The sequence below is a fragment of the Plectrocnemia conspersa genome, unplaced genomic scaffold, assembly GCF_051122295.1.
Source record: "Plectrocnemia conspersa isolate PC_06_02 unplaced genomic scaffold, ASM5112229v1 ptg000006l, whole genome shotgun sequence".
NCBI classification, from domain to species: domain Eukaryota; kingdom Metazoa; phylum Arthropoda; class Insecta; order Trichoptera; family Polycentropodidae; genus Plectrocnemia; species Plectrocnemia conspersa.
In genome coordinates this window covers 13,067,892-13,084,295 of record NW_028277170.1, presented here as the reverse complement: position 1 = coordinate 13,084,295, position 16,404 = coordinate 13,067,892, and the positions used below count along the sequence as shown (strand labels likewise).

At 30.4% G+C, this 16,404-nt stretch overlaps 2 protein-coding genes across 8 annotated transcripts; one reads left to right on the top strand and one right to left on the bottom strand.

The window, feature by feature from the left end:
- The first annotated feature begins 837 nt into the window (after positions 1–837).
- LOC148234272 (uncharacterized) lies at positions 838–7,814 on the top strand. Of its 5 annotated transcripts, XM_088187505.1 has the most exons (11): positions 1,444–1,584; positions 1,655–1,726; positions 1,798–2,600; positions 2,671–2,742; positions 2,814–3,784; positions 3,856–4,684; positions 4,755–4,826; positions 4,898–5,342; positions 5,414–6,673; positions 6,789–7,026; positions 7,099–7,814. In XM_088187505.1, exon 11 carries the CDS (start codon positions 7,436–7,438, stop codon positions 7,802–7,804), a length of 369 nt encoding a protein of 122 aa, XP_088043631.1. In that variant the 5' UTR covers positions 1,444–1,584; positions 1,655–1,726; positions 1,798–2,600; positions 2,671–2,742; positions 2,814–3,784; positions 3,856–4,684; positions 4,755–4,826; positions 4,898–5,342; positions 5,414–6,673; positions 6,789–7,026; positions 7,099–7,435; the 3' UTR covers positions 7,805–7,814. The 5 variants fall into 5 exon arrangements, with proteins under 5 accessions (XP_088043634.1, XP_088043631.1, XP_088043632.1 ...); XM_088187506.1 differs by lacking the exons at positions 1,444–1,584; positions 1,655–1,726; positions 1,798–2,600; positions 2,671–2,742 and having other exon boundaries at positions 3,346–3,642; positions 3,713–3,784; positions 5,414–5,566; XM_088187507.1 differs by lacking the exons at positions 1,444–1,584; positions 1,655–1,726; positions 1,798–2,600; positions 2,671–2,742 and having other exon boundaries at positions 3,405–3,642; positions 3,713–3,784; positions 5,414–5,506; positions 6,881–7,026.
- A 3,700-nt stretch (positions 7,815–11,514) lies between these two features.
- LOC148234271 (uncharacterized) lies at positions 11,515–16,206 on the bottom strand. 3 transcript variants are annotated; one of them, XM_088188470.1, is made up of 7 exons: positions 16,132–16,201; positions 15,760–15,821; positions 15,611–15,698; positions 14,252–14,395; positions 14,157–14,176; positions 14,030–14,083; positions 13,826–13,960 (listed from the first exon to the last, which is right to left on the bottom strand). In XM_088188470.1, exons 1-6 carry the CDS (start codon positions 16,157–16,159, stop codon positions 14,045–14,047), a joined length of 381 nt encoding a protein of 126 aa, XP_088044596.1. In that variant the 5' UTR covers positions 16,160–16,201; the 3' UTR covers positions 13,826–13,960; positions 14,030–14,044. The 3 variants fall into 3 exon arrangements, with proteins under 3 accessions (XP_088044594.1, XP_088044595.1, XP_088044596.1); XM_088188468.1 differs by having other exon boundaries at positions 11,515–13,960; positions 14,030–14,176; positions 16,132–16,206; XM_088188469.1 differs by lacking the exons at positions 15,611–15,698; positions 15,760–15,821; positions 16,132–16,201 and having other exon boundaries at positions 12,203–13,960; positions 14,252–14,367.
- Between the last annotated feature and the right edge of the window lie 198 nt (positions 16,207–16,404).

Below are 16,404 nucleotides of genomic sequence, written 5' to 3'. Positions count from 1 at the left end.
TCCTTTGCTTCAATAATTGTTATTAACAGGAAACTGCAGCGTATTGGCATAGTTTGGAGAGTTTAGAAGATACCAAAAACACTTTTGGAAATATGATATATTTTTAGAAACATTTTTAAATTGATAGAATATTTTTGTTATATAGTGATAAAATTACATACATATAATAGCTATAAATGTACATACACAGAAAAAAAATTTGAAAATTTACATTTAACATATACATATTTTTTAATACATATATTGTAAAATTAATATTTTGGTCTACTTCTAACATAATAAAATATATGTAATTATACAGTAATTGGTTGTCAACTCTTACTATTCGAATGTGGAAGTAAAGCGAATGTGATTATTGGAATAAAAGTGGATTGCGTGGCGTACACTGCGATTCACTGCGATTCACTAATAACATGTCGTATTAATTGTTAGCATTACATTGCGATCTACATTTTGCACTATATTTGCGTCTGTGTAAAATATTTTTACTACTATGTTAATAGACAAAAACTGTTGGGTGATCATGCATCTTACATTTGTAAACCATTATATCTTTATACAATTGTTGAGGTAAAATGTAGTTTTGATCGAAATTTATTAATAAGGCAAATGCTTTAATATAATTTTTATTATACCTTAGGCGTCAGAAACATAATCTGAAGTCTTCAGCATTTAAATGTTAGACACCAAAACTAAGATCAAATGCACCTATGTAAGTAAATTAAGCATACATATATAAAAATATTGTATTGATTTAACCTAATTTGTTGATTATTATTGCAGTTGGTCAACAAGACGACCATAATGTTTCGAACGAGAGCACATTCCAGAATCGCCAGTGTCATTATTAATACAATAACAATTTTTATGCATCTTATGCGTTGCATTGCGATACCGTCCAGTGAACGTCATATTATCCAATTTTACCCACTTACATTCGTGCGTGCTAGAGCCCAGTCATAATAATTAATTGGTTTACGTCGCACGAAAATACGATTGTGTGTTGTTTTTTTTTCCTTTGCTTCAATAATTGTTATTAACGGGAAACTGCAGCGTATTGGCATAGTTTGGAGAGTTTAGAAGATACCAAAAACACTTTTGGAAATATGATATATTTTTAGAAACATTTTTAAATTGATAGAATATTTTTGTTATATAGTGATAAAATTACATACATATAATAGCTATAAATGTACATACACAGAAAAAAAATTTGAAAATTTACATTTAACATATACATATTTTTTAATACATATATTGTAAAATTAATATTTTGGTCTATTTCTAACATAATAAAATATATGTTTTTATACAGTAATTGGTTGTCAACTCTTACTATTCGAATGTGGAAGTAAAGCGAATGTGATTATTGGAATAAAAGTGGATTGCGTGGCGTACACTGCGATTCACTGCGATTCACTAATAACATGTCGTATTAATTGTTAGCATTACATTGCGATCTACATTTTGCACTTTATTTGCGTCTGTGTAAAATATTTTTACTACTATGTTAATAGACAAAAACTGTTGGGTGATCATGCATCTTACATTTGTAAACCATTATATCTTTATACACTTGTTGAGGTAAAATGTAGTTTTGATCGAAATTTATTAATAAGGCAAATGCTTTAATATAATTTTTATTATACCTTAGGCGTTAGAAACATAATCTGAAGTCTTCAGCATTTAAATGTTAGACACCAAAACTAAGATCAAATGCACCTATGTAAGTAAATTAAGCATACATATATAAAAATATTGTATTGATTTACCCTAATTTGTTGATTATTATTGCAGTTGCTCAACAAGACGACCACAATGTTTCGAACGAGAGCACATTCCACAATCGCCAGTGTCATTATTATTTCAATAACATTCCTTATGCATCTTATGCGTTGCATTGCGATACCGTCCAGTGAACGTCACATTATCCAATTTTATCCACCTACATTCGTGCGTGCTAGAGCTCAGACATAATAATTAATTCGTTTACGTCGCACGAAAATACGATTGTGTGTTGTTTTTTCCTACCTTCGCTTGAATAATTGTTATTATCGGGAAACTGCAGCATATTGTCATAGTTTGAAGAGTTTAGAAGAAACAGAAAACACTTTTAGAAGTATGATATACTTTTTAGAAACATTTTTAAATTGATAGAATATTTTTGTTATATAGTGATAAAATTACATACATATAATAGCTATAAATGTACATACACAGAAAAAAAATTTGAAAATTTACATTTAACATATACATATTTTTTAATACATATATTGTAAAATTAATATTTTGGTCTACTTCTAACATAATAAAATATATGTAATTATACAGTAATTGGTTGTCAACTCTTACTATTCGAATGTGGAAGTAAAGCGAATGTGATTATTGGAATAAAAGTGGATTGCGTGGCGTACACTGCGATTCACTGCGATTCACTAATAACATGTCGTATTAATTGTTAGCATTACATTGCGATCTACATTTTGCACTTTATTTGCGTCTGTGTAAAATATTTTTACTACTATGTTAATAGACAAAAACTGTTGGGTGATCATGCATCTTACATTTGTAAACCATTATATCTTTATACACTTGTTGAGGTAAAATGTAGTTTTGATCGAAATTTATTAATAAGGCAAATGCTTTAATATAATTTTTATTATACCTTAGGCGTTAGAAACATAATCTGAAGTCTTCAGCATTTAAATGTTAGACACCAAAACTAAGATCAAATGCACCTATGTAAGTAAATTAAGCATACATATATAAAAATATTGTATTGATTTACCCTAATTTGTTGATTATTATTGCAGTTGCTCAACAAGACGACCACAATGTTTCGAACGAGAGCACATTCCACAATCGCCAGTGTCATTATTATTTCAATAACATTCCTTATGCATCTTATGCGTTGCATTGCGATACCGTCCAGTGAACGTCACATTATCCAATTTTATCCACCTACATTCGTGCGTGCTAGAGCCCAGTCATAATAATTAATTCGTTTACGTCGCACGAAAATACGATTGTGTGTTGTTTTTTTCCTACCTTCGCTTAAATAATTGTTATTATCGGGAAACTGCAGCATATTGTCATAGTTTGAAGAGTTTAGAAGAAACAGAAAACACTTTTAGAAGTATGATATACTTTTTAGAAACATTTTTAAATTGATAGATAATTTTTGTTAAATAGTGATACAATTACATACATATAATAGATATAAATGTTCATACACAAAAAAAAATTTGAAAATTTACATATAACATATACATATTTTTAAATACATATATTGTAAAATAAATATTTTGGTCTATATCTCACAAAATAAACTATATGTAATTATACAGTAATTGGTTGTCAACTCTTACTATTCGAATGTGGGAGTAAAGCGTATGTGATCTTACTATTAGAATGTGGGAGTAATGCGTATGATATTATTGGATTAAAAGTGGATTGCGTGGCGTACACTGCGATTCACTAATAACATGTCGTATTAATTGTTAGCAATACATTGCGATTTATATTTTGCACTTTATTTGCGTCTGTGTAGAATATTTTTACTTCTATGTTAATAGACAAAAACTGTTGGGTGATCATGCATCTTACATTTGTAAACCATTATATCTTTATACACTTGTTGAGGTAAAATGTAGTTTTGATCGAAATTTATTAATAAGGCAAATGCTTTAATATAATTTTTATTATACCTTAGGCGTCAGAAACATAATCTGAAGTCTTCAGCATTTAAATGTTAGACACCAAAACTAAGATCAAATGCACCTATGTAAGTAAATTAAGCATACATATATAAAAATATTGTATTGATTTACCCTAATTTGTTGATTATTATTGCAGTTGCTCAACAAGACGACCACAATGTTTCGAACGAGAGCACATTCCACAATCGCCAGTGTCATTATTATTTCAATAACATTCCTTATGCATCTTATGCGTTGCATTGCGATACCGTCCAGTGAACGTCACATTATCCAATTTTATCCACCTACATTCGTGCGTGCTAGAGCCCAGTCATAATAATTAATTCGTTTACGTCGCACGAAAATACGATTGTGTGTTGTTTTTTTCCTACCTTCGCTTGAATAATTGTTATTATCGGGAAACTGCAGCATATTGTCATAGTTTGAAGAGTTTAGAAGAAACAGAAAACACTTTTAGAAGTATGATATACTTTTTAGAAACATTTTTAAATTGATAGATAATTTTTGTTAAATAGTGATACAATTACATACATATAATAGATATAAATGTTCATACACAAAAAAAAATTTGAAAATTTACATATAACATATACATATTTTTAAATACATATATTGTAAAATAAATATTTTGGTCTATATCTCACAAAATAAACTATATGTAATTATACAGTAATTGGTTGTCAACTCTTACTATTCGAATGTGGGAGTAAAGCGTATGTGATCTTACTATTAGAATGTGGGAGTAATGCGTATGATATTATTGGATTAAAAGTGGATTGCGTGGCGTACACTGCGATTCACTAATAACATGTCGTATTAATTGTTAGCAATACATTGCGATTTATATTTTGCACTTTATTTGCGTCTGTGTAGAATATTTTTACTTCTATGTTAATAGACAAAAACTGTTGGGTGATCATGCATCTTACATTTGTAAACCATTATATCTTTATACACTTGTTGAGGTAAAATGTAGTTTTGATCGAAATTTATTAATAAGGCAAATGCTTTAATATAATTTTTATTATACCTTAGGCGTCAGAAACATAATCTGAAGTCTTCAGCATTTAAATGTTAGACACCAAAACTAAGATCAAATGCACCTATGTAAGTAAATTAAGCATACATATATAAAAATATTGTATTGATTTACCCTAATTTGTTGATTATTATTGCAGTTTGTCAACAAGACGACCACAATGTTTCGAACGAGAGCACATTTCACAATCGCCAGTGTCATTATTATTTCAATAACATTCCTTATGCATCTTATGCGTTGCATTGCGATACCGTCCAGTGAACGTCACATTATCCAATTTTACCCACCTACATTCGTGCGTGCTAGAGCCCAGTCATAATAATTAATTCGTTTACGTCGCATGAAAATACGATTGTGTGTTGTTTTTTTTTTACCTTCGCTTTAATAATTGTTATGTTATTATATAGTTATTGGTTGTTAACTCTTACAATTTGAATGTGGGAGTAAAGCGTAAGTGATAATTGGAAAAAAGTTGATAGCGTGACGTACACTGCGATTCACTAATAATATGTCGAATTAATTGTTACCATTACATTGCGACCCCTATTTTGCTCTTTATTAAAGTTACTGTAGGATGCACCTGTGTAAGTGAAATAAGCATACATATATAATAATATTGTATGGATTTAAATCAATTTGATAATTATTTTTGCAGTTGGTCAACAAGTGGACAATAATGTATTTGAACGAGATCCCAGTCTAATATCGCCTTTGTCAATATTACACTATTGACATGCCGTATTCATTGGTAGCATTGCATTGCGATTTTTAAATATTAGATACATGTACTATGATTGTTTGCATCTATGTAAGTTAAATTAGCATACATACGAACGAAATCACATTGTAAAATATATTTTATTATTATAATACCAATGACATGTCACTTGTATTGTTAGCACTGCATTTTAACGGTCAAAAACACACAATATTTTTTTCTTTGAGAATGTGCACTTTTCTAGCTATTCCATTGGGTTAACGTTATTTAAATACGTGTTAAGTATTTCCACTTTTATGGATAATATCAGTAACGCTTTATAATGTTAGTTTTGTTTTGGTAATATTAAGTTAATTTACAATTTAATAATTGTCCATATGATTTAGAACCTTATTTTTTAACATGATCTTTATCTTCGCCTTATTCAGCAAAATTTGGATTTTGTTGACAGTTTGTATGATTTAATTTATAATCTTTACTTTTTGATTTATAATTTGGATAGGTATTTCATTGTCTGGAGATAATAAAAAATATGTATACAGCAAAAAATTTGAAGCAGTTAATATATGACATATATGTTTTTTTTTTATATATTCAATATTCGAATTATTTTAATAACAATAGAGCATTACTTTAATGAAAAAGTAAATAAAAACTGAAAAAACAATTTTAACATTACAGGTTATTGTGAATAATTTGAATATTTTGAAACAATAAGATAATTTGTAGACTCTTATCCTATTATTCGAATACTGAATATATATTCCCTTTTTATACTATGCGTTATTCGAATATTTCTCGTGTTATTTATAAAGTTTTTGTTAATTTATGTACATATTATGTTGTTTAACATTATGAAATTCTTATTTTATAGCACTTGATATTTTTTTGCTGTCGAGTTCATTTAGTTGTTGTTGTCATACAAACAGGGCTGCAGTAGAGGGTATACACCGTATACCCCAGGGCTCGGCAACCTATGACCCGCGGGTCACCAAGTGACCCGTTTGATTAGTCACACTTTAATTATTTTGACCCGCTGCCAAAAAAGGTTTCCGAGGCCTAGTATACCCTCTGCTATATTCCTAAAATAAGCATATTTTCGTTAAATTAAAATATTCCACCATTAAACCAATAATAATGTGCATTTTTTTAAATAATTTGTTAAACATGTTGTATGCGCCTCTTTTGGCTTTTGGTGTAAGTATTCAACATTGTAATATACTAGTAGATGTACTTAGATATAAATATTGGGTATACGATATTGTACAAAAAATACCTTACCGTATACCCTCTGCGAATTTTACGATTACAGCACTGCATACGAAAGCTTTAAGTTTGCTCTTGCCAATGTCAGCAACGTCTATGACTTTTTCACTGGCAACTGCCATTTCCGATTCTGTGCAGCCACCAGATGTGCGACAAACAAGATGTGCGTCCTAGAAACACTCAACAACCCATCAGCACCAAAAACCATATCCACAGGCGTTGGCAACAAACACTAAGATGACTCGGACGAATACATTAATATGAAAATTTCTTAATAAAATATGGTACTCGAAATCAACCCTAACTTAATCCAAAATTAATAAAATAACCAGTAGTAAACATAGCAATTTTTTCAGACACATATGCAAGAAGATCAGGAAGGAACCCATGGAACACCAGAAGTATATGATCAACTTTTAAGACCACAAGTGCCTTTGACTTGATTTGATTCTACACCTTGCCTCCTGTCTGAGCAACCATCTTCAGGACACGCGCTCGAGAATTAACATCGACGACTATCGAAGGATCACCGTCAAAACGTGTCAAAAACTTTCTGGAAGATTTCGCAAGGGCCACTTTGTACAGTTCGCTGTACAAACGTCCTACCACAAATCGTCAACCAGACACGCCGAAAACTACAAAATAGAAGTACATGCGCCTAGCAGGGGAGGAAGCTCTCCGAAACGTAAAAAGATGGATGGACGGCGCGGGACTACAACTTGCCGTCCACAAAACGGAGGCCGTCTTTTTCACGAGGCGCAGGAACCTGGCGCCCCCGAAGGTATGGAAGCAACACCAGAGTGTCACCATTGCGACGCGACTGAAATCGACGACGCTGCCCACACGATCTTTAGCTGTTCAGCATGGAACGAGAAGAGGCGTGATCTGGAAGAAGCAATAGGTACACAAATATCGCCAGAGAACATGGTCCCTTCCATGCTGAGTGACAAAAAGACGTGGTCAGCTTATCAATACTTTATATCGTGCGTTATGACCGCCAAAGAGGAAGATGAGAGAAGCCGAAGAGCTATCCCCACCGAAAAACAAAGGCTCATTGAATAATGAAACAAAAGCCTAAATCTTGAAAGATAGGAGCACAAAAAAAAAAAAAAAAAAAAAAAAGGCTTCAGAACAGTCGCCTTCCAGAAGTTAATGCGTAAAAGCAATATACCTGGAAGGTGGCGGGTGCAGAGGGGGGGAGTTTTAGTGGGTAAAAATCCCACACTACCAAAGGCTGAAAAATACGCCGGAGGTGCCTTTTGAAGGTTTCTCCCCTCCGGAAAAAAAAAAAAAAAAAAAAAAACTGGTGACCCCGACGTGATGCAGCTGCAGCTCCATTAAGCCCAACTTATGGCGGACCTTACGAAGTTCTTTCCCGTATGGAAAGGGTCTTGATGCTAAAGGTCAGGGATAAAAGTGTTGCAGTGGCAATAGATCGCGTCAAGCCCGCATTCACCCAATCTGAACACACAGGAAGGCTACGTAGGACACTACTTTTCCCCATCGAACGAGACTTCACTGACACCGCTGCAGCCGGAGAACTACCTTTTACCCCCGGAAACCGAGGATGAGCAAGCAACGCCACGCAGCCCGTCCCCCACGACATCAAGACTGACCAGGACTCTACGAATACCCGGCCACCTGCAGGATTTCATCTTGGGTTCGCCTTAATGGTGAACTGCAAACGGCTAGTTCACTGGAGGGGAGTACTGTAGCGGGGTGAGAGAGGGGGAGATCAATCAAATTATCAATAAAAATCGGATAGAAATTTTCAGAATTTTCATATTTTTTATATATAATGTAATTACCATCGTTTTATATAACCTTAATTTTTATGTACAGCGCTATATATTTCTGTGTTTGTTTTAATCAAATCTTGAACAATATTTATTGCGGGTAACTTTCCTATAATTAATAAATGGTAAAACAAATTTTTATGCTATCTATTTTATGTATTTATGTACTAATTTAGTGCTAAACCTGGTTGTGTATCCCTGAACTGAATTCTTAGCATACTATTTTGAACCATTCAACTATTTTTAATTTTTTTCCAAAAAAAAGTTTACACATTTCTAGCGCTATAGTCGGAGTGTCATTTTATTATGGATGTAATATATACATATTTACATAGCTAATGAAAACTTAATTTTTATTTTTTTAATTAAGAGATTTATATTTTTATGTAATATTGTAATTCAATGTAGCACTATTATTTCTAATACTTACTTATTAAATACTTTTCAATTTAAACAATATAAACATAATCAATATATTTCAAGTAATATATTTTAGATCGTCCTCATATATGTATATAACCGTAATATATAGCTATTATATTAAAATATTCTATAATACCGAGTCCACAAATCTAATTAGTTTATCAATTGTAATTTAAATGTTTTATTATATTAAAAAATTATTTTTTTTAATTATGATGTATATTTGTACGAAAGTTTATATTAAAAACTATGTAAACTAAGAATTGGTTGCATCGTTTATTTACTGGTATATTTTTAATACAGTAGACTCCCGAAGAACACCCTTCCTGTTAGCACTATTTTCGGGAAAATCTGCGATCCATCCCCAACAACACGCTCCCACTATTCGAGAGCTTGAAATACGTCACTCTCGCTTACTAAGAATGATTTGGTGCGGTATGGCCTTCGATCAGTACATTGGTCTCTTACTCAGTACATTGTCCCGCGTTCATTCGCGTATTATGTATCCTAATCTGTATGTTCGTCTCTAATTGCCGTCAGATATGGCCTTGGTTCCCGACCTCTGAGTGATACGGCAGGGATTATCAACTTTTTATATAAAAAAATTAGGTGATGATAACACCTAATTTTTTCACTGGTATTATTATTTATTTTATTTTTTACTTATAGAGCATGCTTAATAACGGAAATAAAAGCAAATTTAAAAAGAAAGTTATTTCTTTAGAAGATGAAAAATATATTTTAGACTAGAACATTAGATATCTATATTTTATTAGAGAAAAATAGATATAGATATTTTTTAATTTTAATATAACGTAACGTACAGGAAGCGACGATGCTTACAATTCAACAAAATATAAAAATAGAGTTGCACTCGTAAATAGTAAAATAATAGCTTGAATGGAAAAGTGCTTATATAAATAGATTAAAGATTGCAGTGGAAAGCGCCTACCGTTTAAGTATCAACTCATAAAACAAAAACTCAAAAACCTAAAAATATTTGTTCATTTAAAAAATTGGAAGGAGTCGCTAGTTGTGGATGGATTGAAAGGTTTAGAAAAATATTTTCTTTACACGATACAAAGTTTCAAGACGTCGTGCATCAGCCGATTTAGAACTCAAAAATATTTTCGGAATCGGGGAAAACTGTAGAAGAGGATGAGTAAACAGCTGATCAGATGTTTAAAGCGTATTAAACGCTGATCAGATGTTTAATATGTATTAAATTAAATTATTATATTGGAGGAAGATGCCTGAATGGGCATGTAGAATCTGCTTCTGGATTTTAAATAGCTTAAGTGAATAAAAATTAAAAAACTAAAAATTAAAAACTACACTTAGCAGAAGAGCTGGAAAATTATTTTATAAATTTTGCTCCTTCAAACGAATGCTACAGGATTTAAAAAACAATTTCAAATATCTCTAGCTCCATATTACAAGTTAATAATACAACTTCGGACTAGAAATGAACATTCTCAGAATATAAATCAAGATAATAATAGAACAGATGAAGATCTCATACCAGCCTCAAAAATCGTGTCGTTAGATCTTGATTTTGGATTATCGCGAGAGTGATTTTTGATTGCTTAACAGTGGCGTAGCTAGGGTATGTGCCGCCCAGGGCAATCCTTAAAATTGCCACCCCCCCCCCTATACATTTTTTGCAGAGTCATAAAATCAGAATTTTTTAAAATATTAAATTGCTTATTGTTAAGCTCTTGGTATTCGTAGATTTACATAAATTTTAGTTTATTCAGGGTTAAGAACCACACTAGACGATTCCATCGCGAATATGCCACCCCCAAGCAAGTGCCGCCCGGGGCGGCCCGCCCCCTCCGCCCCCCCAAAGCTACGCCACTGTTGCTTAATACTTATTTTTTCCAAATTATTTGTTCTTTCAAATGTTGGGAACTGGTAACAATTTATATAAAAACTCTTGTGCAAGCCTGTGCATTTTTGGTTTTATTTTATTTAATAATTTTATAAATTAAATACAAAGTTTTTATATTCAATTTTTGCTATTTAAAATTCTAAAATTGCACAAGCTATATTAATATTTTGGTGAAATTGAAAATATACATATGGGCATTGTTACATTTACAATTAATTATATAATAATAATAATTATTATTATTAATTGAAATAGAAATACAGTTTTCCAAAAGTGGGCGATGAAAAATTTTACCGTTGAAGAGTGGACAATGACTCAATTATGTTTGAGAATCTATGCTATATTGTAGATCATCTGGAGTTGAATGTGAACCAGTGGCGTAGCTATGGGGTGCGGAGGGGGCGGGCGGCACTTGCTTGGGGGTGGCATATTCTAGTCTGGATCGTCTAGTGTAATTCTTAACCCTGAATGCACTAAAACATATATAAATCCACGAATAGCAAGAGCTTAATAATAACCAATTTATTATTTTAAGAAATGCTGATTTTATGACCCTGCAAAAGTGTATGGGGGGGGGGCGGCAATTTTAAAGATCGCCCTGGGCGGCACATACCACTGATGTGAACCCATGTTTCCATATATATCATATCAAGAAAAATCACTTTATTTATAATTTATGTTTTATTTTATAGTATGTATAATAATAAAAGTTATAATGTAAATTTGCATAAAAGCATTTATATTTTATATTTTATACCAGAATATTGATATATATTCTTTCACTTGACGTCATATAAATAAACATATATTATTTTATTCAAACGTGTAATTAACTTATTTACAAAAAAATATTTAAATTTAAAGTATTAATACTTTTTGGATCCTAATAAAACACATTTGACAAAAATTTCATTACAAAACAAATACAACATATTTGAGTTAGCATTGAACAATATAGTTGAAAGTTAATTTTAAGCTTAATGTTAGTTTTCAAATATTTATTATTTTTAACTATTCAAATATATTTGTACACATAATTATATGTTACAAAAAAATCATTAAAAAGTTTCAAGACTTTATTTCAAATTATGAAAATCGTAGGATATTAAATGTTTCAAACTTTAAATCAGTACCAAGTTTAATTTTAATTATACCTGCTGCCGAAAGTGGTGTGCTCAAAAAAATATTACTGTTGAAACATTACTTTAGACAGAATTAAACATTATCAGTATTGATTTAAAATAGATAATAAAAAAATCAATACCAGCCATTGATATACATAATTCACAACTACACAATATTAACTCGTAAATATGAACTATTTCTGGAATTTCACAATTATTATTTTTTCTTAATTATTTTGTTGTTGGCTATTAGTTGCTATGGCAATTGCTGTTATAAATAACATGATAAAAAATCATAAAATAAAAAATAACATAAATAAGCTTTAGATAATGCAACGATATATCGAAGAAAAAAATGACTACATGTGATATTGTAAAAATGACTACAAAAAATATGTTTATTTACAATACACAACTGTTTTTAGAAATTAAAAATTTCAAATATTTAACTACAAATATGAACGAATAATTGTACAAATATTCGAATAACAAATAGTTAAAAACGGGTAAATATATTCCGTATTTGAATATTCAGATTGGAGTCTCTATTTATGATGTACAATATAAATATGTCTTAAGTAGTCGAACTTTCTTTTAAATGATTTAGAACATTCACTACATTTAAAATTATAACAATCGCTATGAACTTGCATATGCACAGTAAGGCAATCCTTACGTTTGAATGTTTTGCTGCAATAATTACATTCAAAATTACAAGAATTACCATGAATTTGCATATGTACTTTAAGGCAATCTTTACGTTTAAATGTTTTACCACAATAATCACATTCAAATTTAAAAAAATCTCTATGTATTTTTATATGTTGCATAAGGTAATATTTAATCTTAAACAATTTTCCACAAATGGCACATTTAAAGTCACAAGAATCACTGTGAAGCTTTTTATGACGTGAAAGAATTTCTTTAGTTTTGAATGATTTTTCACATTTGACACAATTAAAATCAAAATTATCACTATGTTTATACATATGTCGTGTAAGATTAGATCTATTATTGAACATTTTTCCACATTTGCTACATTCAAAATCACAAATTTCACTATGAATTTTTAAATGACGTGTAAGGTCGCCTTGGGTCTTAAATGCTTTTCCACAATTGCTACAGTCCAAACCATTATTTTTATTATGACTCTGCATATGGCATGAAAGTGCACTTTTCGACTTGAATGATTTTTCACATATAGTACAATTAAAATCATAATTATCTCTATGAACAAACATATGCTGTGTCAAAATAGACTTATATTTAAACAATTTTCCACATTTGCTGCATTTAAAATCATAAATATTATTATGACTTGGCATATGCAATCTAAGGTAATCCTTAACTTTGAATATTTTACCACAATAGTCGCATTCAAAGTTATAAGAATCATCATGAATTTTCAAATGTCTTGAAAGAAAATATTTAGTCTTGAATGTTTTTTTACATTGAACGCATTCAAAATCAAAATGATCACTATGTATATACATATGTCGTGTAAGATTAGACTTGGTTTTAAATTTTTTTTCACACTTGTTACATTTAAATTCACATATATCACTATGAATTTTCATATGTCGTGCTAGGTCACTTTTGTTTTTAAATGCTTTTCCACAAATGTTACATTTTAAATCATAAATATCACTATGAATTTTCATATGGCGCAAAAGAGTGTCTTTAGTCTTCAATGATTTTCCGCATTCAACACATTCAAAATCAGAATTATCACTATGTACATACATATGCCGTTTAAGATCGGAATTATTTTTTAATAGTTTTCCACAAATGCTGCAACCAAAATCTTTGGTCTTGAGAACTTGATTGTTAGTGAATTCCAAATTATTACAATCATTATCTACACATTCTTCAGCGCTATCTTGTTTTTTTGTATTATGTTCTTCTACATGATTGGAATGCTGGTAAAATGAAATATCCGTGTTAATATTGTTTTTAATAAGTATGTCTTTAACGTCATGCGTTTCTGTAATAATATATTAAATGTTAATCCAAATATAACATAGTATATTACTAAAAATATATGATATATAACCTGCTTCAAACATGTCTACTTCTTTATTATATTCATCAACGTGGTTTTGTCCTCCTGTATTATGATTTCCAATATCATTAGAACGCCCATGCGAAAAGTCCATGTTGTGCTTACTTTTAATAAGTACCTGTTTAACATCATGAGTTTCTAAAAAAATATATTAAATGATAATTTGCACATAATTTAATGTAATACTACTAAACATATAATATAATATCTAACCTGCTTCAAACATGTCTTCTTCTATATTATGTTCTTCACTGCTAGCTTGTTCTTTTGAACAAAGTTCTTTAACATCATTAGAATGCCGGTATAATAAATCCATATTAGTATTATAACTAATTAGATTTTTAACATCGTGTTTTCCTGAAATAACACATATATCAAATAACTTCTCGTTTATAACACATGATCTAGAAATGATTCCTTCTATTAAAGATTATTTTATTAGATTCCTTCTATTAGAGAGGGCGGAAACTGATTATTAACAATAAGTTCCATGTTACGTCCAATGCTGTTAGAGGCACAGTACAATGTAAGTCTCATAATACAATTCTCTTGGAGATTCATGCGAAATTGAATGTGTATTTAGCAAGGCGAAAAAAGAAAACACGATCGAGTGGAACACAGTAGAAGCAGCGTTAAGGATTTTGGGCTGCAACTAGATGAGGCCACGGACAGCAACAATGGTGCACATCTAATCTGTTGTGTGTTTTTTCTGGATGGTGTCTTCTGTTCTGTGAAAGCATCACTGGAAGCGCAAAGACTTGTTTGAGATTCTTGACATGTTTGTAACGGAAAATGATTTGGATTGGACAAAGTGCAACAGTGTGTGCACTGATGGAGCTCAGTGCACACACTGATGCACTTTGTTTAGAAAAGAATTTAGAAAAGACACAATACCATTGTTCAGAATGTATGGTTGCATTATGTCAAAAATCACCATACTCTATTATAAGGTATATATTTTTATTTGACAAAAAACATTTTGTATACTTTCATACAAATACATTTTTTTTTTTAATAATACAGGCAACTTTTAATAATATTTTTTATTTTAAATTATAATAATAAAAATAATTATGAATTTTTTTTTCTAAGAATTTTTATCATTCTTATACAACACACAATAAATCGCAATAAATTTATTTTTAAATAATTCCTAGGATAAAGTGGTTATTCCGGGATTCGAGAAAATATGTGGTGAAAAGCAGGCTCATTCATCACACTTCGTCAATTTATATTTACATGTTTTTCTGACAATTAAAATGTATGTGTGCATTTTAAATACACATATTCATTTAGATACCATATTAAAATCATCATACAAATAATTTATACTACGACTAAGATCTCTAGGAGCGCCGCAAATTTTAAAAATTTGGAAACCACTGGACTAAGCTATTCTAATCTTGAAATTTAAATGCTACCTTTAAAACAAATTACAGATCAAATAATGGAAGACAAAATATAATTTATAAATAAATTATTGAAAATCCGATATTCAACTTTTTTTATTGAACATTTTATTGATATCCAACTCTATAAAATGTAGTAGTATTAATCATATATTAACCCAACCTTCTTCAAACACGTCGTCTACTTTTATACTACGTTCTTCACTATCTTGTTCTTTATTATTATGTTCACCAACGCTATCAGTTTCATACTAAAAAATAAAACAATGGTTTAAATATTTGCTATTTAAAATATGTTGTTATATTGTTTACCTTCGTTATATTAAATTTGTTTTCAGAATGCACTGTCTCAATTTCGTTTTCAACACCTGGTTCTATAATGAAAAAGCATACCAATTATGATAGATATAATTAGCACCATAACTGCCATGGTGTTCGCTGGTACTGGACACACAAGTATGGCATTGAACTACAGTATGCACCAGAAATGTTTTAAAAAATCTGTATGCGCAATCGGTCACTTTCATGGTGGGATTTAACACCAAAGGTGCCCGACATGGCGTCTTCCAGTCGAATCTTTACCATAACAACCAATTTTATAGGCCGAATAGTTTTAGTTTTATAGGTCAAATAGCTATGCCGATCATTAATTGAAAATAATAGAAGTAATTATTGAAATGTTACCAATCTTAATATAATGCGGAAAAGACATCGTGTAGCCAAGTTCAACTGTCAAAATGTCTAGTTTAACCAACTTTTTGGTCTAAGCATAATATGTTGTGACCGTAATCAAATATGTAAACATAAAATATACAACATTCACATTTAATATAATGTCGTATGTATACCTGTTAATAAAAAAATGTTGTGAATTTGCAATAAAAAACATATTATCACCTTAAAAAAATTATTATGCTAATTATTTAGAAGATCGTCCATATATGCAGTCGCTACCTA

What these genes read in the sequence shown, in the direction of transcription:
- LOC148234271 (XM_088188468.1), bottom strand. Translation starts at nt 16,159, where the DNA reads ATGTCTTTTCCGCATTATATTAAGATTG. An exon ending in TCCGCATTATATTAAGATTG is followed by an intron (nt 15,822 to 16,131) that starts GTAACATTTCAA and finishes TTTTCATTATAG; the next exon opens with AACCAGGTGTTGAAAACGAA. An exon ending in ACAAATTTAATATAACGAAG is followed by an intron (nt 15,699 to 15,759) that starts GTAAACAATATA and finishes TTTATTTTTTAG; the next exon opens with TATGAAACTGATAGCGTTGG.
- LOC148234272 (XM_088187508.1), top strand. Translation starts at nt 7,436, where the DNA reads ATGGATGGACGGCGCGGGACTACAACTTGCCGTCCACAAAACGGAGGC.